The sequence below is a fragment of the Mastigoproctus giganteus genome, chromosome 7, assembly GCF_048544385.1.
Source record: "Mastigoproctus giganteus isolate SK-2022 chromosome 7, ASM4854438v1, whole genome shotgun sequence".
NCBI classification, from domain to species: domain Eukaryota; kingdom Metazoa; phylum Arthropoda; class Arachnida; order Uropygi; family Thelyphonidae; genus Mastigoproctus; species Mastigoproctus giganteus.
This window is the reverse complement of record NC_143581.1, coordinates 125,734,750-125,761,333: the sequence shown is the minus strand read 5'-3', so window position 1 is coordinate 125,761,333 and position 26,584 is coordinate 125,734,750. Positions and strand designations below refer to the sequence as shown.

General features: G+C 37.8%; 1 protein-coding gene across 1 annotated transcript in view; it reads left to right on the top strand.

The window, feature by feature from the left end:
* unc80 (unc80, NALCN channel complex subunit) overlaps nt 1-26,584 on the top strand; it is a 1,843,891-nt gene that overhangs the window by 1,253,553 nt on the left and 563,754 nt on the right. The window contains exon 44 of the mRNA XM_090378420.1: nt 5,911-5,955. Within this exon, the coding sequence (XP_090234546.1) occupies nt 5,911-5,955 (45 nt within the window). The remainder of the gene's footprint in view (nt 1-5,910; nt 5,956-26,584) is intronic.

The following is a 26,584-nucleotide window of genomic DNA, read 5'->3' as shown; positions in this document are numbered from 1 at the left end:
TTGCATGGGCTCTCCTAGAGAAAAGCCATATATGGGAATAAGTGCTTTTTAATTAGTCTTTTTCATTATCTACAATCTTGAGTTTGGTGGTATCCAAGACCTTGCATTTTTCAGTAATAAATGTCAGCTGTCATTTCTCAGCCCATCAGAATAATTTGTATCGTTGAAGTAGCATAACCTAATAACTGTCATCTTCTACCCCTTCCACCTTATTAGACCTTAGACTTTTTATGGCCATGGATAACTCACAGAGCAGATGGTACAGTATTTTGTTAACACTGTCATCACTGGTAAGAAATGTTTACAAAGTTATTTTGGCTGTCTGATGCAGTTCCAATGTTGTTCACTTATTAAGATAATAAAATTGCCAGACTGTGAGATGCTGTTTCCAGAATTAAAGAAAAAAAAAAAAAAGTATTGTTGCAGGTCTCTATACAGGACTCAGTTTATGGTACTTACATGCAGAAAAAAAAAAAAAAGAGAGAAAAAAAAAATTGAAATAAAACTCTAACAGACTGCATAGATAATTTTGACCAGTTGCTGTGATGATTTTCCACATCCTCAAATGCAGAGTATCTATTTTTTTTCCCTTTACAAAACTATCAGGTACCCTATTCACTTGTTGTGTGAATAGGGTACATGATAATAATCTGAAACCACTTCCAAGTGATAGAGGATATAGTAAAGTTTTTATGCATCAAATTCGAGGAAGTGGAGTTTGGTAGAGAAAGTTTTGCAAAGCCCAGGGAAATCCATATAACATGCCAATTGTGAAATTTTCATGTCAAGGACAACATTACGTAACGTTGTGTTGCTGTCTGAGGACCAAACCATACAAATTAAAGCTCTTACATTGAAGCCTTTGATCAGTGACAAAGCCAAGAAGATGGAACTTCATTGGTAAATTTATTTGTGGTTACAGTTTTGTGATTGTGCTGCATGCACATTTTCCAGTTGGTGAATAAAATCTTGAAGGTATCCTCCGTCACTTGGAAGTGGTTTCAGATGTGTATCATGTACCCAATTCATGCAATACTGTTTTACTTTTCTGATGGTTTATGGACATGCTGTACATTCACTAAAAATTCTGTGATGCTTAACATTACTTTCATAACTGCTTTAGTGTCCAATTTATGATTGAGAGACAATGACAATTTTCCCATGTGATCACTTACCACTTTCACCCAGCACAGAGAAATGATGGTTGTTTAAATAATTTTTGACTAGGAAAATTTCGACGAGTATTCCCTTGGAATACTGGTTGAAATTTCTGGAAATTACATTGACTGCATGCTAACTATTTTAAGAAATGAAATTTCTTGCTGTTTTAGGAGGGCTGTATACAGAAATTAAAGAGGGAGGTACTGACCCATTAGTAGAGTATCATATTACATTAAAAAAATTCTATCTAAGCAAAAACACTGAATACAGACTAAAACTAATAAGTGATCTAATTAGCGCTAGCATTAGTTGAGGCATATGATGCAAGAAAGCAAGCTTATACAGCATCAGCGAAACAAACACCTTCCCATTTCACCTATCTGGTCACTCCAAATGTTTCTCTAGTTCAGCCTTAAATTTATTTACGCTATCAACTTCCACAACAGATGGAAGCCTGTTCCAGCAGTCAACTACACGCTGGCTAAAGGCAAACTTCCGCACATCTATTCGAAACCTGTCTTTCCTCAGTTTCAATCTATGCCCCCCTCAGGTTCTTAATCTCAGCAAGCAGAGGTATCCCATCAGCATTGAACCTGCTCAAACCATTCAAGGCCTTATACACCTCAATCAGATCACCTCACAGGTGCCTAGTCTCCAGATGCTGCAACTTGCAGAACTTAAGCCTTTCTTTGTAAGTGCACCCCTTTGTTCCTCTCACCAATCTTGTTGTCCTTCTCTGTACTCGTTCTAGCAACTCTGTATCATTCCTAAAATGAGCCCTCCAGGCCTGTATGCAGTACTCAAGGTGTGGAGTAATCATCCATAATGAAAATGAAACACTCTAGACAAAGCCACATTATATTATTTATTACTAAAGTTAATTAAGTGTTTACTGAAAGTTGTATTATTTATTAAAAATTATTTAATTGAACTCTGAGTAAGCAGTGAATTTCATTTTTCCAAATTATTGACACTGGCTACACTGACCTGTTCAAAACATCCACTTCCATATAGTGGACATTCTCTTCTGACCCAGTGGTGTCTGCTTTAGAGAGCTTTCACTGTACAATAAAATAAAATATAGTACACTGAAAGAAGAAAATTCATGGGATACCTGGTTCCTGGGCAACACAACTCTGTCTCCCCTCTTTCTAGTGGACGAACCCAATGCTTCACAGGTATATAGGTTCTCTGCATTCACATAGATGGTAACTCAATGTCAGTATGGATAAACATCTTGAGTTAACCGACTTTGAAAGAGGGATGAGAGTTGATGCCCGACGCTTGAGGCCCTCTATCGTGGAGGTGGTACAGAAACCGCACTAAATTTTTATGGACAGCGGTGCAGCAAGCATAGATGGAAATACTTGTGGAATGCTTTCGTGAATTAGTGCCTTGCCGTATGACTGCCCTTATCAGAAAGTCATTAATATACAAGAGGAAAAGAGTGGAAGAAAGAAATGAACCTTGGGGAACACCAGCATTAGTGGAGAAGTTAGAAGACAGTGAGCCATCTACCATCACCTGTAGTGAGTGGTCAGAGGAAGAATTGGATATCCATTTACAAAAAACAGTTGGAAAACCATAAGGTGGAAGCTTATTTAGAAGACCTTTACGCCAAACATAATCAAAAGCCTTTGAAATGTCTAGCAACTGCTTGAGTTTCACCAAACTTTTCCATTGAATTTGACCAAAGATGGATAATATTAAGCCAGAATATATCACCAGTGGATCGACTCTGATGGAATCCATACTGGTGATCATTGATCAGTTGGAAGGTTTCTAGATAGTTTAAGAGGTGGTGGTTAATTGATTTCTTCATTACTTTAGAAGGAGCAGAAGTAAGTAGAGTGGGACGATAATTGGATGAGGGGGATTTGTCACCCTTTTTTGGAACTGTCTGGATATGAGCAAATTTCCAAGCTGAAGGAAAAACACCTTTGGAATAAGAAAGCGAAAAAAGGTAACAGAGAACAGGAGCAAGTTCAGGAGCACAGGTTTTGAGAACAGGTGGAGAAATACTATCAGAACCTGGAGCTTTTGTAGAATCAAGATTGTTCAAGATCCTTTTGACATCCTTCTGATGGAAGACCACAGAAATCATTGCATGAATAATTTTATAATTTCCTATGCCATATTAGCAACTTTCATAGAGGCATCACTCTCTTTTGCTGAACTAGAACAACACGGTGCCCTCCCCATCCTTTTCATCCTTAACAACAGGGAGAGAACCTTCTGCTGCACAGGAGATACCGACACAGTTCTAGATTTCTATTCCTGTTCAACCATTTAATCAAGTATATAATATTTGAGAATCTGATTCTTTGTGCCCTGATCACCTGCAGCCTCCAGAAATTGGACTTGGTGCTCGACTCGGTCAAGAATGCCCTCCTCCTTAACTACTCTCCCCAAAGTCATCAGTTGTATAATAAAAGAACACGCAGCCTATTTTCTAACCCAAACATAATGGATTAAAGATCCAGGCAAATTGCAGCTAACAAAGTGATATCCATAGCCACATGACTTCCCCCCCCTCCTTCTGTAACCTTCAGATATCCCAGTTCATTCAGAACCACTTTGCACAACAAACCCCAACCAATCGGGTTACAGCTCTCTCACTCAGTCACACACACACACACACACACACACACACACACACACACACACACACACACACACACACACACACACACACACACACACACACACACACACACGATGGAGTCAAGTTTCTCCCACTTAACTCCAACAGAAGAAACAGGAAATTTCCAGAATGACAGCAATGCTTGTGACCACATTTGAATCATAGTACAGCTCCAGGGCAACTAATTATAGTCTACAATGCCACTACAAGTTCAAATCGTTTACCAAGATGAGGCACAGTATATTGTTCCCAGCTCTTTGTTTTCTTCAACCTCTCCATGAATATGTTGACAAAGGCTGTAATATACAGTTTCTCCTCACTTCGACTTTTTCTATATTATGTTATCTACTATACTTTATTTTATTGTATTTTGCTTTGTCTTTCTTCATCTTTCTACATGGATTTACAACAGTGATTTTCAACCAGGGTGCTGTGGCACACTAGGGTGCCGCTACAACATTCTTGGGATGCCATGTAATTTCAATTTAAGTTACTTAAAGTTATTATTATTATTATTGGTTTTTTTTTTTTTTGAAATTTATACACTTATTTCATTATAAAAAGGTGTACGGTATCCATTGCACCGTATCTTTTTAAATTTGTGGTGATCTATAATTGATCTTTATTTAGTACCTTTGTATAAAGAATAAAATTATTATATAGATATGTATTAAAAGGTCGAAAACCACTGTGTTAGGTATTTCTTTTGGCCTAGGAGTGCTGTTATGTGCTGTCATTTTGCACATAATTTGCACCCTTCCAAGACTAGGAGCTACTCAATGAACATAATATAATCATCACATGCAAAATGTTGTTCCATCATCTATAATTTACATTATACAAAATATTAATATTAGTTACACTATAATTTAATACTCGAATAATATGCAGTTCACCAAATTAAAAATTTCACAAAACATTATCAGTGTCTAGATGAGCTATCTAACATGTAGTTATGTGCTATAGCTTAGATACATGCATATTTTAATATTATGTTTTAATATTAGCTTGGATACACATGTTAATACAAGAGCTAACACGTCTTAAATTGAAAAATGGGTTATATATCATCTGGAGTCTTCAACAAAATATGTGTAAATCAATAAGTGACAGTATATGAAAATTAATTGAGAGTTACATCTAATTTACATTTCCAAATGTGTTGGTTTAAAATTTTATATACCATTATATCACTTATAAATAAAAAAGCTTTCAAATAAGCTTGTGTGCAGAAAGCCTTTCAAAATTAAAGCTTTCTGCACACAATATCTCAACTCAAAAAAGCTTTCAAGCATGGACAATAAACTGTTCCAATGAGTCTTGGAATCTAATTGCATGACAATTTATATGCCAAAGTCTGCTGCAGAAAACTTTTGAAATATTTATCATTTTCGGTTGGTGGTTATAAAATCATGTAAAGGTGATTTTATAACCTTTATGTGATTAAATCATAAATAATTATTTTTTTAAATTAGTACCGAAAAACCAATATTTTTGTATCAATACTGGTATTTGAATACTGGAAAAAAAATTATTAGGATCCCTGTATTCGGGGACCCTGGAACTCAGAATTGTAAGCCCTAAGCAGAACTTATTTTAAAAAAAAAAGTTTCTTTTCAAATAAGTTTGACAATATTCATTAGAATGAAATTCAGTACAGCAGAATGATTAATATTTTCAGTAGAGTTCATTTCAATGAGCTTTTACTGTAGTTTTAATAAATTTAATTGCAACTTAATGTTGCTCAGTTAGTTACCAACTTTTAATATTTAACTGCTAATGGGATAGTTGTTACTATGCATGAATGCATCACTGAACTAACCAAATTAAAAAGAAAAAAAAAAAAAAAAAAAATATATATATATATATATATATATATATATATAACAATTAATTAATTAGGAATGCACTTAAAATTATATTGTTTTTTATTAACAATTTTATACACGCACATGTGTGTATAAAATTGTTAATGAAAAGTGTGTGTGAGCATGTGCGTGCGTGCGTGCGCGTGCGTCCGTGTGTGCGTCCGTGTGTGTGTGCGTGCATGTGTGCGTGCGCGCACACTATTAGAAAATAAAGTGAATGATTGTTCTCCTTTTCAGGAAATGCTGGGAATGGATACACTTCATAAAATTGTCTGGGTGAAAGTAAGTTCATAATCAGTTCTTGAATGTGATTTAATTCATTAAAAGATATTTGTTTAATTGTTTGCCAAGGTGGTATGTCTGTGTGTGTATGTGTGTGTGAGAGAGAGAGAGATATGGTCACATCACGTTTTGAGTAAAAATCCATTGCCAGTGTAGACTAATTTATTCTTATAAGTAATGGCATTATGCTCAGCAAGAAATGTATTGGGAATTTGTTTTGCTATATTTTATACAACATTAAACATTAAATAAGAATAATTTGATATAAAAATATAGCAAAATATTAAGTTTTATTATAATATTCAGTATGCAAAAATATGTGATAAATGCATAGAAAACATGAACTCGGAAGTTGTTTGTTAGTTTGCTTGAGGAATGATGTTCTAGAAAGGCACTGAAATGTTAACCACTTCAATTGCTAGTTCCTTCCAATAACCTTTTTTATGTTTATTCAAACTACTCACTTCCATTACACCAGATGGACGTTTGTTCTAACAGTCTGTCAGTTATTCTTGATCAATCAATACTCATGGCTGAAAGAAGAATTTTGCATATCTATCCTGCAACTTTTTTTTCTCCCCAGTTTAAAAATGTATCCCATTGTGTTTGTTGCCCAAGAGAGAGTAAGGATTCTGTTATCATTTAGCACAGTAAAGAACTGCCGGTACCTGTGCCACCAAAATCTTGGAATGCTGGAAATAGTGATGAAGGTACAGAAGAAATCGTTTTACCAGATGTTGCGGAACAATGTACTTCACATGATTTGGACTATGAGCCAGAAAAAGAAAAAGCCCCACACGACATTGAACAAGAAGAATTAAGCAACTTGATCAGAGACTTGGGCTTACCAAAAGAGAAGGCTGAATTACTCAGATCCAGACTACAACAGTGGAACTTACTCGCCAAAGGTACAAACATTGCAATAAACCATAAGTGAAATTAAGGGTTTTCAAGATATTTTGCAATGGAAAACAACACGTGTGTCTGCAAAGACATCGTTGGTCTTATGCACCAACTGAACGTTGATCACAATACCTCTGAATGGCATTTGTTCATTGATGCATCAAAGCTAAGTTTGAAAGCAGTATTGCTTCATAATGGAAATACTAAAATACATCAAATCCTCTTGTTCATGCTGTTGGCCTGAAAGAAATTTACGATAGTATGTCCCAGATTCTTGTTGCTATACGTTGCACTGACTTTGGTTGGAATATCTGTGGTGATCTCAAAATGATTGGACTGCTTGTTGGGTTGCAAGGTGCTTTCACTAAATACTGTTGTTTCTTGTGTTTGTGGGATTGTCATGCAACAGCCAAACACAATGTCGCAATACTGGGACAAGAGAGATGAATATATTCCCGGCAAAAGCAATGTAAAGTATGTCCCATTGAGTGATTGATCCACAAAATTTTTCTTCCCCCTTTAGGCATCAAGCTTGGACTGATTAAGAATTTTACTAAGGCACTGGATAAAAAAAGCACAGGATTTGCATATTTACTGAAAATGTTTCCAAATTTATCTCATCCAAAGCTGCAGGAAGGAATTTTCATAGGTGCTCAAATAAGAAAGCTCCTAAAATATGAAGAATTTCAAAGAAACCTGAATGATGTTGAACTAGTTGCATGGAGATCTTTCAAGGCTGTGGTACATGGATTCCTCGGAAAGAGAAAAGAAGAGAACTATGAGCAACTGGTGACAAACTTGCTGAAATGTTACAAGAACATGTCATTGCCGAATGTCATTGAAAATGCATTTCCTTCATTCCCTCTGGATTTCTATCCCGAAAACTTAGCAAACTGGTGAGTATGGGCTTGGCATACCCAGGATCCTGAGCTGGATATCATCATTCTTCTCTTTCTTGATGATTCCCTTCTGTTTCTCTCTCTCTCTCTCAGGATAACATGCAGGAATTTTTTTTTTTTTTTTTTTTTGCTGGTGCAGCATAAGCCTCAGACTTCCTTCCAACATATGGCTAATAATAATAATAAAAATAATGAACAAGGAGAGCACTTCCAGCAGGACATATCCACAATGGATAAACAATACCAAGGTCACTGGGACTCTGCCATGATGGGAGATTACTGTTGGTTCCTTAAACGGGAAAACAATCTGGAGTATAAAAGGAAATAAATGAATGGGAAACATGTCTAAGTAACATATATTGTGTGTAATAATTGTTTATTTGTTATTTGGCTTTTAGGGGCATTAGCAACTAAGGCCATATTTGGTCCTTGAGGTTGTCACAGACATTCTCTCGGATATGCCAGACAAGCTGTACTTGCTACCTGGGAGTCTAAAATGCTGATGGAACTGATATTCGGGTGACACTCAAGCCAAGTGGACCCAATTTCGGCAAAGTCCGGACGGTCTGTGACAGCCCGTCACAGACAATGGTGGGACTGTTAGTAATCCTGGGTATAACCTCCATACACAAGTACATGGTGGGTGACCACCCAGGTGTGAACCAACGTAAGCAGGGGTCGATGTGTGGCGCCCACACCACATTGAAGAACGCCGCCCCTCTATGTTACCAGGCAGTACTAGGTGGTAGATGACTCTTATCAACTGGTGAAATACCACCACTTTGCTTATTGGAGGCTTGAAGTGGTGGCACCCATGTTTAGTCTCTAGAGCTAAGTTCTGGTCAATCCTTCCCTATCTTTTCCATCATGCAGTATGATTGATGACTTTTGAGGTTATGATGAACGTCGTGGCGAGATCCAATATTCCTTACATTTTGAGGGTACAGCTCTAAAACGGTGTTCGCAGGCCGGCCGCTAGTTAGTACACCGGACCGAACCTATTGGTAATTCTCTAGGAGGCTTCCGGATCAGCTAGTGTATAATCTTGCTACCTCTACTCTGCCAGATAGTAACTGCAGGGAGTCCGAGTAGTGTATATGCAGGGAGCATTTTTGAGGCCACATTATGTCAAGGATCAAGGTATATTCTTACCACGGGTATGCCATATCCAAAAATTTCATTACTTCATACAGCATGTCCCACCGACTTTTTCTTACTATTGAATACACCATGAATTGTCAAACTAATAGAGCAAGCTTATCTGCGAAAAGATCTAAACCTCCCAAGCACTTCCTAATTCATTTCACAAATATACGTGGTCTCAATTCTAATCTCAACGATGTCCATTTCCACTTGCAGTCTGCCAAACCCCATGTACTTTTTCTGACAGAATCTCAGTTATCGGTTGATTCAACTACTGCTCATCTCAGATGCCCAAATTATTCGCTATATGATTCCTTTCGCCTCAAAGGTGGTACTTGTGCATATGTCCGTTCTGATATTCCCTGTCAGAGACTTGGCAATTTGGAATCTCCTCTCTTTGATCTTCTCTGGCTTAAAATCTCTCTACCTCACTGTGTCAAATTCATCTGTTGTTTCTACCATTCTCCCAACTCCACTAATCACATGGAACTCTTTGACTTCCTCTCTTTGCAACTTGACTTTCTCCAGTCGAACTTTCATAACAGTGAGGTAATTTTCCTTGGTGATTTTAATGTTCACAACTCCAGCTGGCTTCCGTTTTCTAGTCACACCGACCCAGCAGGTCAAGATGCTGAGGCTTTTGCAATTACTAATGACCTAGCACAGATTGTTCATTTACCTACAAGAATACCGGACAATCCTAATCATACAGCCAATATGCTTGATCTTTTTCTCACAAACAACTTCTAAGTACACGGTCGAAGTGAGAGGTCCTATAGCCACTTCAGATCACAACTTGGTGATTGTCTCTTCTCCAATGGAACCTTTATCTCATGGCTATTCCCAACCTCGTGTTGTTTGGCATTACAAGAATGCAAAATGGGATGACCTGCGAGACTTCTTTTCTTCTTTTCCTTGGTCGGATTACTGTTTCAAAATTTCGGATGTCAACGTTTGCTAAGATCGTGTCAGTGAAATTATTCTTGCAGGAATGGAATCCTTTATCCCACACTCCACTTTAAAATCTCGTCCTTTATCTAAACCTTGGTTTTCCAATAAATGTGCTAAGGCCGTTCAAGAGAAGAATGTTGCATATCGTAATTGGCTTGTTTCTAATTCTTCAGTTTAATTTTCTGTCTACACCAAAGCTCGCAACAATTGTAAAGCAGTTATTAATCAGTACAAACTACAGTTTGTACAGGCTAAGAGTAGAAAACTTGCTTCTTGCCTTAATGGTAGCCGAGAATTCTGGTCTCTTGCCAAAGCTATTGGCCACAACTTTTGCCCATCTCTGCTTCCACCCCTGTCCAAACCAGATGGTTCTGTAGGTGGTAGATGACTTTCATCAACCGGTGAAATACCACCACTTTGCTTTTTGGAGGCTTGAAGTGGTGAAACCCATGTTTAGTCTCTAGAACAAAGTTTCCGGCATCCCCCTCCCCCCCATACTTCTCCTTCAACCCATGCTCGATACTAAGTACTATAGGTTTTGATACCTTTCGTGTTTGGGGTTTTCATAAAAAAAAAAAAAAAACTTCAGCCAAGGATAAAGCTGACCTGCTAGCATCCCATTTTTCTTCCTGCTCGTGCATTAATGATCTTGGTAAAACACCTCCTACCATTCCCAACATTCTCCATTCAATGCCTCCTGTGGTCTTCCGTCAAAAGGATATCAGAAGGATTTTGATGAATCTTGATGCTAAGAAAGCTCCAGGTCCTGATGGTATTTCTCCACTTGTTCTCAAAACCTGTTCTCAAAACTTACTCCTATTCTTTGCCGCCTTTTTTCACTTTCTTATTCCAAAGGTGTTTTTCCTTCTGCTTGGAAATTTGCTCATATCCAGCCAGTTCCTAAAAAGGGTGACAAATCCCTCCCATCCAATTATCGTCCCATTGCAATTACTTCTACTCTTTCTAAAGTAATGGAGAAATCGATTAAATGCCAACTCTTAAACTACCTAGAAACTTTCCACCTGATCAACTATCGCCAGTATGGATTCTGTCAGTGTCAGTGTGATATTTGGCTTATGTTACCCATTTATGGACAAATTCAATAGAAAGGTTCAGTGAAACACAAGCAGTTGCTCTTGAGATCTCAAAGGCTTTCGATCATGTTTGGCATAAAGATCTTCTACACAAGCTTCCATCTTATGGTTTGCCATCTGTTTTTTGTAATTGGTTATCCAGTTTTCTCTCTGATCGCTCACTGATCGTGAGGGTAGATAGCTCTCTGTCTTCTAACTTCTCCACTAATGGCGGTGTTACTCAAGGTTCAGTTCTTTCCCCCACACTTTCCCTCTTGTATAATAATGACCTTCTTCCATTGACTGGAAATCCTATCCATAGTTTTGCCGATGATAGCACATTGCATTCCACTTTCCATTTTTAGAAACCTCGTCCTGCTCAATCAGCTTCAACTTTTCGAAAATCTGCTACCAATTCCTTAAATGTCGATCTTCAGGTAATTCTCCAGTGGAGCAAAGACAACTTGGTTGATTTCAACCCTTCTAAAACTCAGTCTTGTCTTATATCTCGCAAAAAAGGATTCTTCTGCTCCTATGCTTATCTTTAGTGACACTCCAATTTCTAGGCAAAATGATATATCTCTTTTGGGGATTACCCTGACTTCTAATTTCTCTTGGCACAAGCACATTACAAATATTGCTTCCTCTGCATCTAAAAAACGTGGTTTTCTCTTTCGCTCTCACCGTTACTTTTCTTCCAAACAGCTTCTAATCTGTATAAATCGCAAAACCGCCCTGCCATGGAATATTGTTCCCACATCTGGGGTGGTGCCCCCAAAACCTCTCTCAGGCTTCTTGATTCCATTCAGAAGACGGCAGTTAGGTTAATTAATGATTCATCTCTAACAGAGTCTCTCCACTCGCTTTCTCATGGACGTACTGTTTCTGCTGCATGCCTCTTCTACAGATACTTCCATGGGCACTGTTCTTCTAAATTGGCTTCTATAATTCCCGCTCTCTCTTTCAAACAGTCCGAACACGTGTCGCCACCAGCCAACATCCATTTACTCTCCGACTTCAAACCCACAGAACCAACTTTTCATCTTCCTCATTTATTCATTCAACTGCCCTTTTCTGGAACAACCTTCCTTCATACGTATTTCCTGAAAATTATAATCTACAGAAGTTCAAGTCCAATGTCAACAAATATCTTCTTTCGTCTTCTCAACCTCCAACCCAAGCACGGTACCAAGTACTATAGGTTCTAATACCTCTCGTGTTTGGGGTTCACATAAAAAAAAAAAAAAATATTGCTCCGGGGATATGCGATGGTCATTCCCTGACCTTTCCGCATCCTCCATATTTGGTGGTCACGGGCTTGAACCCCGTTCTAATTAAGAACCGTGTGCTACGCACTGCTGCTCCTACCCACCTGGCTACGGAAGCACCGTAATAATTACAACCATGTATGCTGATATTATATAAAAACAAGGAATTTAAAAAATGCATATATCTTTTGATGTAGACATGACAGAAGTAAAAGATTGATATTTTCATAATCAGGACCTTAATTTTGTTCAGAATAACCAACTTTCGTTCCAGAGGTATGATGAAAAAAAATTTTGTTGGGTGGTGTTATTAGAAGCTTCACTGAAAGTGAGCTGTTGCATCGATTGTCAAGGAGAGGCCCACACTATTGGTGAAAATTTTACAATGCCATGTACTATTGACCTGTGCAAGACAATATTCATCCCCACACATCAGCAAAAATAAAATAGGTGTCACTCTCTAATAACAATGTAAAAAGAAGGATTTTACTTTGCTTAACTGATTTTCTCAACAAATTCGTAGACTTAAGTGGTGGCCTTATTTTGCCTTGCAACTTGATGAGAGTACTGATATCATTAGCCTTGCTGTGTTGTTAGCATTTTTCAATACCTATATAATGGTGAGCTGTGCAGAGACATTCTTATCTCTGACGGTTTGAAGCTACTATAACAGGAGCTGATATTTTTGAAAAAAATTGTCAGCTTTTTTTTATGCTTATGAACTGAATTGGAAGAAGTCTATTGAAGTTTGTACTGATGGTGCCAAGGCTGTGCAGGTTCCTATTTCAGGCATTGTTACAAGAATAAAGGCAGTAGCACACTCTTCCTGTTCAGGTAGTTACTGTGTACTCCACAGTGACTACTTGAACACTGTGAAGTACATATAGAGTACACACAGTGACTACTTGAACACTGTGAAGGACATATAGAGTACACACAGTGAGCACTAAAAGAAATTGTCAATTATGAAATCTAATGGCTTAAATACAGTAAACCCCCACTATTCGCAGGGGTTACATTCCTGAGAAATGCCGGGAATACTGAAAATGCGAATACTGAGTTATGGCTCCCATAGTAATAAAGGAGTTCCGTTCCAAAGTATGAAATACTGTATATAAGAAAAACTAGTCTAAAATTTTGTCTATGTATGTATTATATGTACCTTCATAATATGACTATGTACATAGACAGTACATAGTGAAATGCAAGCATATGGCATCGAAATGAAAATAAGAAACAATTTAATATTAAATGTACAGTAATACCCCGAAGTTACGCGATAGGTGGGTCCGACGAAAATCGCGTAAGTCGAATTCGCGTAAGTCGGGGTACAACTTTGCATATAATACATATAAATTTTGCTTAATTGGGACCAAGGACTAACAAAAACACTAGTTTAGAAGAAAAATATTAATAAAATTGCAGTTCTTTATACATATTAATACAAAATATGTATTAAAAAAACAAATGACTTACGTTAAAAAGTTATTTCGATGTCGATGGCTTCATAAAATCTAACAAATTCGTCTGACGACACAGCGCGTTCCTTTTTTTTCACGCAGAATTTCTTCGTAGCAAGCTAATAATTTTTTTATTCCTTGCTTTGTAGCTATAACGCGTTCTTCGTTGGAGTCTTGTTTTCTAAAATTTTTAAGCCCTTTAACAATTGAGATCTTTTCAATTTTCAACCTGTCAAGTTTGCAATTGTCATGTGCTTTTCGCCGTTGCTTCATTTAGGCCTGTAGCACGTGCAATATCACATGGTCTTTCATTTCGCTCAAAGCGTTTCACAATTTCATATTTTTTCTCTATCGACAGAGGCGGACTGGCCATAAGCCTTACCGGGGAAACCCCGGTGGGCCAGTGTGATTTTGGCCATAAACCATAGTATGAGGCCACTACAAATTTTCCCGGGTAAGAATTTTTGATCCAGTCCGCCTCTGTTTATCCATAATTGCTTTTCTTTTTCTCTCTGAATCTGCAGTGTCTTCACCAGGACGCTTCCTTTTCACACCTTTTAATTTTACTAATTTTTAGGGAATAAAGCACAATTACAAAACGAGGAGCACCCTTGATACGCATAAACAAAGCTGCGCGCATGCAGCAACTGAATAAACAACACCATAAAGGCAGAGATACACTATTAACACCTCACATTTCTAGGGGTTACTACCATAAAACAATAAAAATCCAGTTGCGTTTCTGCAAGTGAAATCTGTTATAAATGGGTAGTAAACTCCATCTAATTGCATTTGCGATTATACCGATAGCTGGAATTGTGTTGGTTTTTACGTTATTATGGTGAAATGTGTTTCCCCTTCACTGATATAAAAAACATAAAAGCAGCAAAGTTGAATTTTGTTCATCTTTCGCTCTCAATCTCCGCCGTCGCACCGTATATCGATAACATATGAAAAACGACCTTGAAGATAGTGGGCGGCAGCGTTGCCAAACGAAAAAATCAAGAACCGCGTAACTCCGAGTTCGCGTAAGTCGGGGTAGCGTAAGTCGGGGTATTACTGTAATATTTATTAGAAATTTCAAACAAATCTTTCAAACCAGCGCCTTTTCTAGCAAAAAAAACTTATCAACCAGTGCTATCACCAGTTTCACTAAAGTGTTGATAAAGGAGTTTTGCCTTTTCACGAATAATGAGTGAACTTAACGGAATTTTATTTTGAGTTCGGTCTTCTATCCACAGATTTAAAGCATTTTCCATTTTTTCTAATTTAACATCACGAGTTACAGAGCAAATTTTTGAAGCAATTAGCGTGTTTTCACGGACACTACGGCAGATTTTTTCTTCTGATTTTTTGATTGACTGTACCGTTGACTCATTGATTTTATAATGTTTTGAAACTGAGGAGACACTTTCACCATTAGAAATTTTGTCTAATAACTCAATTTTATTCGCTAATGTCATCACCTTCTTTGATATTTTCACATTTCTCTTGTTATTCGTAGCCATATTTTTGTATGGGTTAGAAAGAACTTGTCCACAATAAAGTCACTTTCTTCCGTTAACACACTCAAAAAAGTCTGTTTTACACTGCAAAACGGTAGATTTATCACTTTTGTAAGCATATCAATTTATAAATTTATAAATTTATTCCCATTACAAGCGCATAACACATACTGAACAAGGATTAGCGAAAAACATCCACGCTCGCAATTTTGTCACCCCTCTTCCCCCACCCACTGAGTGCTGTTTTGACCGGGAAAGATAATTTTAGCCACTCTCATGTTTTTTTATGGCAGAAAATATTCACAGCGCTTTAAAATTCACATTTTTTTAGATTTCATTTTATATTAAATCAGCGATTGCGAATACGTGAAACCGCGAATACAGATACCGTGAATAGCGGGGGTTTACTGTACAATGCTGTTCTGGCAGATTTGTGGTGAAATGGGCAGTGACTATGGCTGCTTATTTTTTTACACTAAAGCATGTTGGCTGTGTCAAGATAAAGTGCCGATGAGACTCCCTGATTTACACTCTGAAATTCCGATGTTTCTTGCTGACTGTAAAGCTGAAGCCACAGGAAAAACAACTCTAGATAAATGCTGAGATTCACTGACTTTGTTTGTGATTATAATTCACAAGGGCTTGTGAATTATAATCACTAAACAAAGTGATTCACTATCTTGCCAATATATTTAACAAACTGGATGCACTGAATCTATCACTTCAAAATAAAAACACAACACTTTTCATTCTGCATTCAAGGATAAAATTATTCTTTGGAGATGGCGCCTCCATAGCCAGGCAGGAAGGAGCAGCAGTGTGTAGCACATTCTTCTTGATTAAACCAGGGTTCGAGCCTGTCTCCACTAAATATGGAAGATGCGAAAAGGTCAGGGAATGACCACCACATATCCTGGAGTAATATGGCCTTAGTTGCTAATGCTCCTAAAAACCAAATAATTTACATTTTACCTTTACATTTATTCTTTGGAGAAAGAGAGCTGAAGAAGGACAATATGCTACCTTTGGTACTTTTACTACATGGTTTGTTGAAAAAAATATCTCCACAGAGTCAGACTTATAGAAAGTAATAATTGACTACCTTACACAACACAGCTGTCAATCTCTTGTGAAAGATATTTTCTTGTCAATATAGACATTGAAAATTACAGGTGGATAGTTAACCCTTTCTTGATACCCTTTATCTTCTGTCCCATATACAAAAGAAGAAGAAGAACTGATTGATATTGCTTGTGACATGTCACTCTGAGAAAAGTTTTGTAATGTTCCACTGTCTTCATTCTGGGCTAGTTTGTTGGACTCTTTCCCTAATGCATCAGGCAAAGCAGTTTGTAAACTTTTTCCCTTTGCAATGACTTATTTATGTGAATGTGGGTTTGCCAAATATTGTGACACAAAATGAAAAAAGAGTAACAGACATGATGCTTCAGCAGACATTAACTATCAATTATCAGCTTTGACAGCTAATTTTAGCAAAATCACTGAAAATCTATTGCAGTAAGTAATCGAGTAAGTCTATTTTTTATTTTTTTTATTTTAAATCTTAATAATACTTACTTTTCTTTTTTTAGTTTAAAATTTTAAGAGTTGGGCTTGATGCAATGGGCCCGCTCTCCAATCATCACAGCACATTCTTTCAATGCTAAAAGACCTAACAGAGAAAAAATCGGACGGACAAATAGGAATCGAACTGGCATATGAAAAGGACTAAAATCAATAATTGATTATATGATTACTAAACAACAAAGCACAATTTTTATCTGTGATGTTAGGGCCCAGAGAGGAGCATATTGTGGCTCTGATCACTTTGTGTTGAAGGCTACATTGTCATTCCCATGTATGTGCCAAAAAAGGAAGAAAGAGCTTGAGAGAAGCAAACAACTTGACACCAAAAGATTCAATGTGGACTCACTAAAAGATGAGAGCACTTGGAGCTTATATCAATGAAGATTAAACCAAGAATTAGATGAAACTTATGGGAAGAGCGCAAAAGATATACAATATATGAATACCTAAAGGAAACAGGAAAGAAAATTGCTGGAGAGGCAATAGGAAAATCTCAAAAGATGAAACAAAATGATTGGCTGAATATGGAAATTAAGGAATCAATAAAAGAGAAAAAGGAAGCATAACAAAGATGGCTAAGCTCAAAAAGTGAAGTTCACAGAAAAGGATATAAAGAAAAAAATAAGGAAGTGAAAGTGGAAGTCATCAAGGCAAAGAATGAGTCCTGGGAGTATGTGCCAAGGTGAACAGCAAACTAGGATGTACAAGGTCTGCACAGGTATGGAGACTATTGAAGAAACCTCATAATCAAAATGCTAGACTGGAAATGATAGATCTGGAGGAATGGGTCAATTATTATGAATAGCTATTGAATGAAGGAAGAGAGGAATTTAGAGAAACTGGAACAGAAACAGTTGTCATGGAAAAGGATTGAACATCCAAATTAAGGAAATGGAAATAATAAATTGGTCAACTACTGAGTGCTGGGCACTCAGGATAAAGGGTCCATAGTCACGAATGGTCATTAGTGTAGTATCTCAAATAGAGAGCTTTATGGTTACTGAAAAAAGTTTCTAATAGTCTTTCCAGATGTTGTGAATGACAAGGGTGGGAGAAGTGACTCTGACTTCTTCCTGGAAAAGCGACTGGCAGGTGAGGACCATGCAAGTGCCTCCCCACGACTGCCACCTCAACACTGGCTCTCTGAGTACCTCCTTGCTGGGACAACTCCAGCTTTGAAAATTGTTAAATAATACTTCTCGTCGCAAAATTTATAAATGACCTTTATAGAATTATTGGCTAACTATTTAGCAACCATTTTGTCACCAGAAGAAGAGTTAGTACAAAGAAGCATGCTATCGAAGTGCAATAAAAATAGTTTTTTTAATTTTAACAAAAAAAGTAAATGATAGATTTCAATCGGAATAGTTTTCCCTCGATAAACATTGAATAATGCATAGCTAATGTGATTTTTAAATTTTTAGCTCTATTAGCGATGGAAATAGAGGTGGGGAACACAAAAATTACTTACATTTTCCTGTCTGGCACCGTCATTTCCAATTTTAAAAATATTTAAAAATTATATTTTAAACCTACTCGTTGAGCTATTTTCAGTGATATATATTTACATAGGTAAAGAACTCTATGTTGTTTTTCTTTGCATCCTTTGCCACGGATTTCTCATAATCTGCCCTTGTCTGCCTAATCTCCTTTGTGACTTGGTTACAGACCAGTTTATATCTATCATAGGCTTCCATGTCATCCATTAATTTATATGTATCCCATGCATTTTTCTTCTCTGCCATATGTCTCATTAGTTCATCTGACATCCATTTAGGCCTAAACCTTGAACAGTATTTCTTAGTTGGTATGTAAAGCCTAGTAGCTTCCAGATGAGGCAAACCGAATCCAAAATTCGTTTTTAACTTTCCTCCTGATATAATGTGCGTATGCTTTAAGCTCTTATTGCAGTTTATGAGATTGGCAATGGTTGGATTCTCTTGAAACTGATTCCCTGCATTGTTCTTTTCCTCTTAGCAGCATTACATGCAAAATTCCACCAGTAGTCGACTACCAACATAGTTCCGGAAATGTGTGGTTCCCAAGTTATTAACCTCAATGTCTTATCTCCCGCAGGTGAGTTCCTTCTTCACAAGGTACTGACAGAATCTGGTGGTTTTCCATTCTGACCATGTACTTAAATGAGGAGCAAGCGGATATGCACTTTACGTACGGTTTGGCGGATGGCAATGCTCTGGAGGCTCATCATTTGTACCATGAAAGGTTCCCAGAATGAAGATGTCTAGACAGGAAACCGTTTGAAGGTATCCATTACCACCTTTGTGAACATGGGACCTTTACATCTCGTGCTGACGACAGAGGATGACCAAGATCTATGACTCCTGAAGTAGAGGGATGGTCCAACTGCCTGGCCTCCATGCTCACTGATTTAAACCCATTAGATTTCTTCTTGTGGGGCCATTTAAAGTCATTGGTGTATTCGACTCCGGTAGCTGATGTGGAAACTCTCCGCAATCGAATTTTGGCAGGTTGTGAGATAATACGAAACATGCCAGGAATTTGCCATCGTCTTCACGAGTCCATGAGACATCGATGTGAGGCCTGTATTCAGGCAGAAGGTGGACCTTTGAAAGAATTACTATAAGGTGACGTGAACAGTTAAGTGTAATAGACAGAACTTCAAAACTCGGAAACCAAGCATTTCCAGAACTATGTTAATATAAAATATTTTTATTGTCTACATATGAGGAACTCATTCCTGAAGTTATGCCGTGTATTTTTGTGACACCCTGTATATTAAAACAAGAGTAAGTGTTATTCTAAGAGAAGGCATACTGCAACCAAATCTCAGAAGAGCTAACATCCACTCTCTCCTCAATATGCATCTACCTCAAACAATTTGGTCTGCGTATCAATCCTGAGAAATCAGAAATCATGGTCTTCTCATTAAAGCAACAGCCTACAAAAATCTATCCAGGCCTCATAGGGGCCTCCATCCTGCTTGTCCAACATCACATCGACCTAGGAATTAGAGTTGGCCCAAAGCTTCTTTCCGGCCAGCACAAAAGTCGCCAGATTGAGATGGATATGCAAGCAACATCTGCACCATGTAACAGACAAATCTGCCATGGTGAGATACATTTCAACCACAGTGTATCTGCCACTTCTCTATGCTGCAGAGATTTGGGCCTATGCATCTCCCTCTACAACCAAACTAGTTTTCTCATCCGAGTATTGGCTTCTCAAGCGGGCGTGCTACAAACTTAGCCTGCCTCTCCAGGTCCAGACCACCGCTTTGGTTGGCCAATGCACTTAACGTCGCAAGGCTTAAGTTGCTCATTAATGAAAAGAGGCTCATCACAACAGTTGTTGTTGTTGTTGTTGTTATTTGGTTTTTAGGAGCATTAGCAACTAAGGCCATATTGCTCCTGGGATATGCGGTGGTCATCGTTCACATGGTGGTCATGCCACCATGTGAACGATGGGCAGTGATTTTATCATATCTGGACAGTCTAACTAAAAACATCACTTGTGGAGAGAGATTTTATTTCTTGCAGACATATGCCTACTGAATGATAATGATTTATCAAATCATGAATATCATCAATATTGCTACACAGACCTCTACAGTTCCATTGAATCAACAGATCCATTATTTAGCTTTAGAAGTAGAAAATGTTTCTATGTTTTAGAGCCAATCTGTTTATGGCATTCCTATTTTACTTTATCTTTTCTTGGGAATATGGGCCATGGAGTATCCATATCTTTCTCAGCATAAATTTCTAAGATGGTGTTTCATAATTGTTAGTGGTATCATCAATTTCCATGTCTACAGTTAAAGTCTTTCATGAGTTAGGATTTTTCACTCTCAGTATATGAACAGGATAGAGTAGAATTTGGTGGTACCATGATTGGAGTATTATTTGCTTTGATGTGCTCTTTAACTGACTGCTGCAGACTCAGCAGAACAGCCCTAGTTCAGTTGGAAATGGATGTAGCTGGTGGTATGGATATTTCAGTATGAGTTCTTTCCAATATATAATTTTGTATTGCTTGCATATGTATATTTGGGTAGTGAGTAAAACTTGTTTCCTTGATTCTTGGAAAGACACTTTGTGTTCTGTTTTATACTTTTGTATTTTCTTTCCTGTTTTCCATGTTTCAAACTTTCAAGTAAGCTGGATGGTTACCTTTACATGTTCCTTGGATCTACAGTTGGGGGTACAATGAATGTCTTCTATACACTGTTTGAGCATGGCCAAATTTTTGGCATAGGAAGCATCTGAGAGGATTAGGGATAAAAGATCAAATATGGCAGTTCAGGTATCCAGCTTTAACTGTAACTGGAAGGGTAGGTGAAGAAAAGATCAGTATAACACTGCATGTAGGAACCAGTTCAGTGTCTTTCTTGCTCTAATTCCTTTAGCCTGTATAAATTTTTGTTCTTGTATCTCTTGGGCTAAATCCTCTTTGGAAACATTTAAGTCCCATTCAGATAGGATGCCTTTAATGGTATTTAGGGTGGCATGTGGAATAACCATGATAGGAATACCTGCAAAGTTCGATAATATAAGTAAGGCTTCAGAGTGTCTACAATTCATAGTATCTATAAGTAAATTTCCAGACCAGAGTCGTTTAACAATTTTAGGTGATCCAGCAGCATCTTTGAGACATTTCTGAATGAGAAATGGAGAAAGTGCACCAATCAATCGAATTGTTTGGGAATATATTATTAGGAACAGCGATGATTCATTTTTTTTGATCCTTCTGGTCTTTGTTTCTTGGGATGGAATGTGTAAAAATCAGTTTAGTTTTTCCTTGAAGAAGTGAAGTTGTGAGGCTCAAGTGATGGATAAATTTCTTCATCATCCATGTTAGCACTGTTCAGCCCTTGGCAGATTAACTTTTCTGCCAAGGTTACCAGCCCCACCATGGGGAGGCAGGAGCAGTGCCTAGTGTGCCAAGTGAAGATTAGTAGAACGTAGTAATAGAACTATGAAAAAAAAAAAAAAAAAAAGAAACGTTATTTCCTTTCTTGCTTTCTACCAGTACTTTTCATACAAGAGCTGCTACTAAATAAAAGGATTTCTTAAGCAGAGGAACATAAAAAAAATAGAATTAACTGTTTTGACAATTGTAGTGATAATGCAGAGAAATCACTCAGCCATAAATTGCTTGACATCTGGGACAAAATATGAGAGGTAGAAATATTATCATCAGCATTAGTAGTGGCATATCATGCAAGAAATCAAGCTTATACAGTATAAGCTAAAAAAAAAAAAAGCACACTTCCCATTTCACCAATCCATTCCCTTCAATAGTTTCTATAGTTCTACCTTGAATGTATTTAAGCTATTAACTTCCACAAAAACAGATACAATATTTTTCCAGCAATCAACCACTAGCTGGCTAAAAGTAAACTTCCGCACATCTATTCTGCAACCATCACTCCTCAATTTGAATTTATGCCCCCTCACATGCAGAGTCTGAGCAGGAGAAAGAAACCCATTGGTGTTGAGCTTGCTCAAACCATTCAAAGCCTTCAACACATCAATCAAATCACTTCACAGATGCCTGGTCTCAAAATACTGCAATTTGTTGAACTGAAGCCTTTCTTGGTAACAGCACACCTTTTTTCCCTTCACTGTACTCATTTCAGTAGCTCTACGTTCTTCCTAAAATGAGGCCTCCAAAGTAGCAATGCAGTACAAAAGATGTGGCCCAACCATTGTCGTATACAAGGGGATAATCACCTCATTATTCCTTCTAGCAAAATTCCAGTATATCATTGACAAAACCCCAAGAGCTTTCCCTGTCAGCTTGTCAACACTGCTCGGAGAACTTCATATCAAAGAGCACAATTATTCCTGGTCTTTTTCATTTTCCACTACCCTGAGGGTAGTACCACACAGTTGGTATGTTACTCTGGGTTACTGCTACCCATATGCAGTACTTTACATTTCTCAATATTAAACTTTAGTTGTCATTTCTCAGCCCATCTGCCTAACATTTCTAAATCCTGTTGCAGTAGTATATTGCCATTGCTGCCATTAAACACCCTGCCAACCTTTGTTTGTTTGTTATTTGGTTTTTAGGAGCATTAGCAACTAAGGCCATATTGCTCCTGGAATATGCGGTGGTCATTCCCTGATCTTTTTGCATCCTCCGTATTTGGTGGGCACGGGCTTGAACCACACCAGTCTAATCAAGAAGCGTGTGCTACACGCTGCTGCTCCTGCCCACCTGGGCCAACATTTGTATCAGAGGAAAATTAGTACATTGAACCCGATATGCCTTTATCAATATCATTGATAAATAAAGAAAACATCAATATGCCCAACACCAAACGTTACAGTACAGAAAACATAACATCAATCCAAGATTACCACTCTCTATCTTCTCCCACTTAATCAACCACTTTATTCATAGCAGCAACTTGCCCTTAATGCCACACGGCTCAAATTTCTACAGTCTTTTGTGTATAACAGTATAAAAGGCTTTCTTGAAATCGAAGTATATGGAATAAAAAGTATTTTTTGCATCCAGTTCCTATATAAACACATTGTAATATCCAAACAAATTGGTCAGACAAGATATCCCCTTAAAAAAACCCATGCTGTATAACTGCAATCTTGTGTGGATAATCCTGCATTACCTCTTTGACTAGTGACTCCATTATAGTGGAGTCCCTCAGGGTTCAATGTTGGGTCCATTGTTATTTTCTGTATTTATAAATTATATTGATGATGATATATCAAGCATAATGTCCAAGTTTGCAGACAATGCGAAGGTTGGCAGGGTTGTTAAGGACACTAATGATAGTATGCTGTGGCAATAGGATCTAGAAAGTTGAGCAGATGGGCTGAGAGGTGTAAAATGAAGTTTAACATTGCCAAATGTAAAGTATTACATATGGGAAGCAGTAACCCCAGAATAACGTATCAACTCTGTGGTAGAGAATGAAAAGGACCTAGGGGTAATTTTGTAGGCAGATATGAAGTTTTTCTGAGCAGTGCAGATGGTCTGCAAGAGTAGCTCATGGTGTCTTGTCAATGATATACAAGAATTTTTCTAGTAGGGATAAGGAGGTGATGATCCCCTTGTATAAGGCAATGGTCAGGCCACACCTTGAGTACTGTATACATGTCTGGAGGTCTTATTTTAAGAAGGGTGTAGAGCTGTTGGAACGAGTAAAGAAAAGGGCAGCAAGATTAGTGAATGGAACAAAGGGTTGCTCTTACGAAGAAAGGATTAAGTTTTGAAAATTACAGTGTCTGGAGACTGTGAGGTGATCTGATTGAGGTGTATAAAGCCTTCAATGTTTTGAGAATGCTCAATGCTGATGGGATTCTTCCTCTTGCACAGAATAATTACCCAAGATGGCATAAATTTAAATTGAGGAAAGACAGATGTAGGATAGCATTAGTACAATCTTATTATGCAAGAAAGCAAGCTTATGCAGCATCAGCCAAAAAAAAAAAAAAAAAAAAAAAACCGTTCCCATTTCACCCCTTCATTCAGGGGTGAAATGGGAACCAAATTCCAAATACCTGTCCAGCTCAGCCATAAATTTATTTAGGCTGTCAACTTCCACAACAAAGGAACAAAGTCTGTTCCATCAACCAACTGTCTGGTGGCTAAAGGCAAACTTCCGCACATCTATCCTACATATCTCTTTCCTCCAATTGAATTTATGCACTCTCAGGTCATTATTCTGAGCAAGATGAAGAATCGCATCAGCAATGAGCATGCTCAAACCACTTCAGGCTTTATACACATCAGTCAGATCACTTCGCAGGTGCCTAGTCTTCAGACACAGCAAGTTTGCGAAACTTAAGCCTTTCTTCGTAAGAGCATCCCTTTGTTCCATTCACTAATCTTGTTGCCCTTCTCTGTACTCGTTCCAACAGCTCTACATCCTTCTTAAAATGAGGCCTCCAGATCTGTATACAGCACTCAAGGTGTGTCCTGACCATTACCGTATACAAGGAGATAATCACCTCCTTATCCTGCAAGAAAAATTCCTGTATACCATTAACAAGACACCATGAGCTACTCTTGCAGACTGTCTGCACTGCTCAGAAAACTTCATATCTGCCTGCCCCATTACCCTCAGGTCCTTTTTGTTCTCTCCCACTATCAGTGTAGTACCACAGAGTTGATATGTTACTTTGGGTTACTGTTTCCTGTATGTAGTACTTTAACATTTGTCAATGTTAAAGTTCTTTTTCCACCTCTCAGCCCATCTGCTAAACTTTTCTAGATCCTGTTGCAGCAGCGCACTGTCATTAGTGTCTTTAACAATCCTGCCAACTTTTGTATCATATGCAAACTTGGACATTAAGCTTGATATACCATCATCAATATCATTTATAAATACAGAAAATAACAATGGACCCAACACTGAACCCTGAGGGACTCCACTAATAGCATTAGTCCGTGATGAGCAGTGTCCATCGAATACCACTCTCTGTCTTCTCCCACTCAACCATCCCTTTATCCACAGCAGCAATTTGCCTCCAATGCCACACTGCTCCAATTTGTGCAGCAGTCTTCCATGTGCAACAGTATCAAAAGCCCTTCTAAGATCCAAATTTATGATATCAAAGTTTTTCCCTGCATCCAGTTCCTTTGTGACCACTTCATAGTATCCAATCAAATTGGTCAGGCAAGACTTTCGTTTAACAAAACCATGCTGTGTCTGATCTATAACTGAAGTCTTCTCTAGATGATCCTGCAGTGCTTCTTTAACCAATGCCTCCATTAATTTTCCTGGAACAGAAATTAAACTAACAGGTCTATAACTTCTTGATTTGCCCATTGATCATCCTTTGTGAATTGGGGTCACATTTGCAAATCTCCAGTCCATGGGTACACCCCCTTGAGTCCAAAGAAGCTCTCATAATTATGGCTAAGGGTTTGCTTACTTCCTTTGCTTCCTCCTTTAATATAACTGGATAGATCCCATCCACCCTGGCTGCCTTTTTTATGTTTCTTCAAAAATTTCTGCTCCACTTTCCTCTCAGTTATTACAAAATCATCTAGCTCACTTGCAGAGTTTAATTCACCTCTGGCATTCCCCTCCCTGAATAACTTCTCATATGTGAATGTAGATGCAAAATACTCATTTAGTTTGTTAGCCACCTGAGCAGGATCATCAACAGTCGAACCGTCAATATCCATTGGACCAATCTGATTCATCTCTTTCCTTCTAGAGTTTACATAAGTAAAGAATTCTTTGCTGTTTTTCTTTGCATCCTTTGCCAAAGATTTCTCATAATCTGCTTTTGCCTGCCTAATCTCCTTTGTGACTTAATTACAGACCAGCTTATATCTATCATAGGCTTCCATGGTACCCATTAATTTATATGTATCCCATTCATTTTTCTTCTCTGCTATATGTCTCATTAGTTCCTCTGACATCCATATAGGCTTAAACTTTGAACAATATTTCTTAGTTGGTATGTAAAGCCTAGTAGCTTCCAAGATAAATTCTTTGAATCATTCCCATTTTGAATTTGCTGTTGGTAACATCAACAGTTGGTCCCACAATATAGAATTTAAATACTGTCTCAGACCACTGTAGTCACCTTTACGAAAGCAAAAAACCCTTCCCTTTACCCCAATGGTAGTTACCTCTTTGAGTAAATCCCAGTTAAGCACACTGTGATCACTGCCACCTAGTGGTTCCTTTATCTGCAGATTCTTAATGCATGAAGAATCACAACTAATAATCAGATCAAGAGTATTTCTCCCTCTAGTAGCCTCCCGAACATGCTGATATAGAAAACAATCATCCAATAAATCCACAAAAGCCTTGCTAGTGTGTGAGTGACCAACCCACAAATTCCAGTCAGTATCTGAGAAATTAAAATTCTC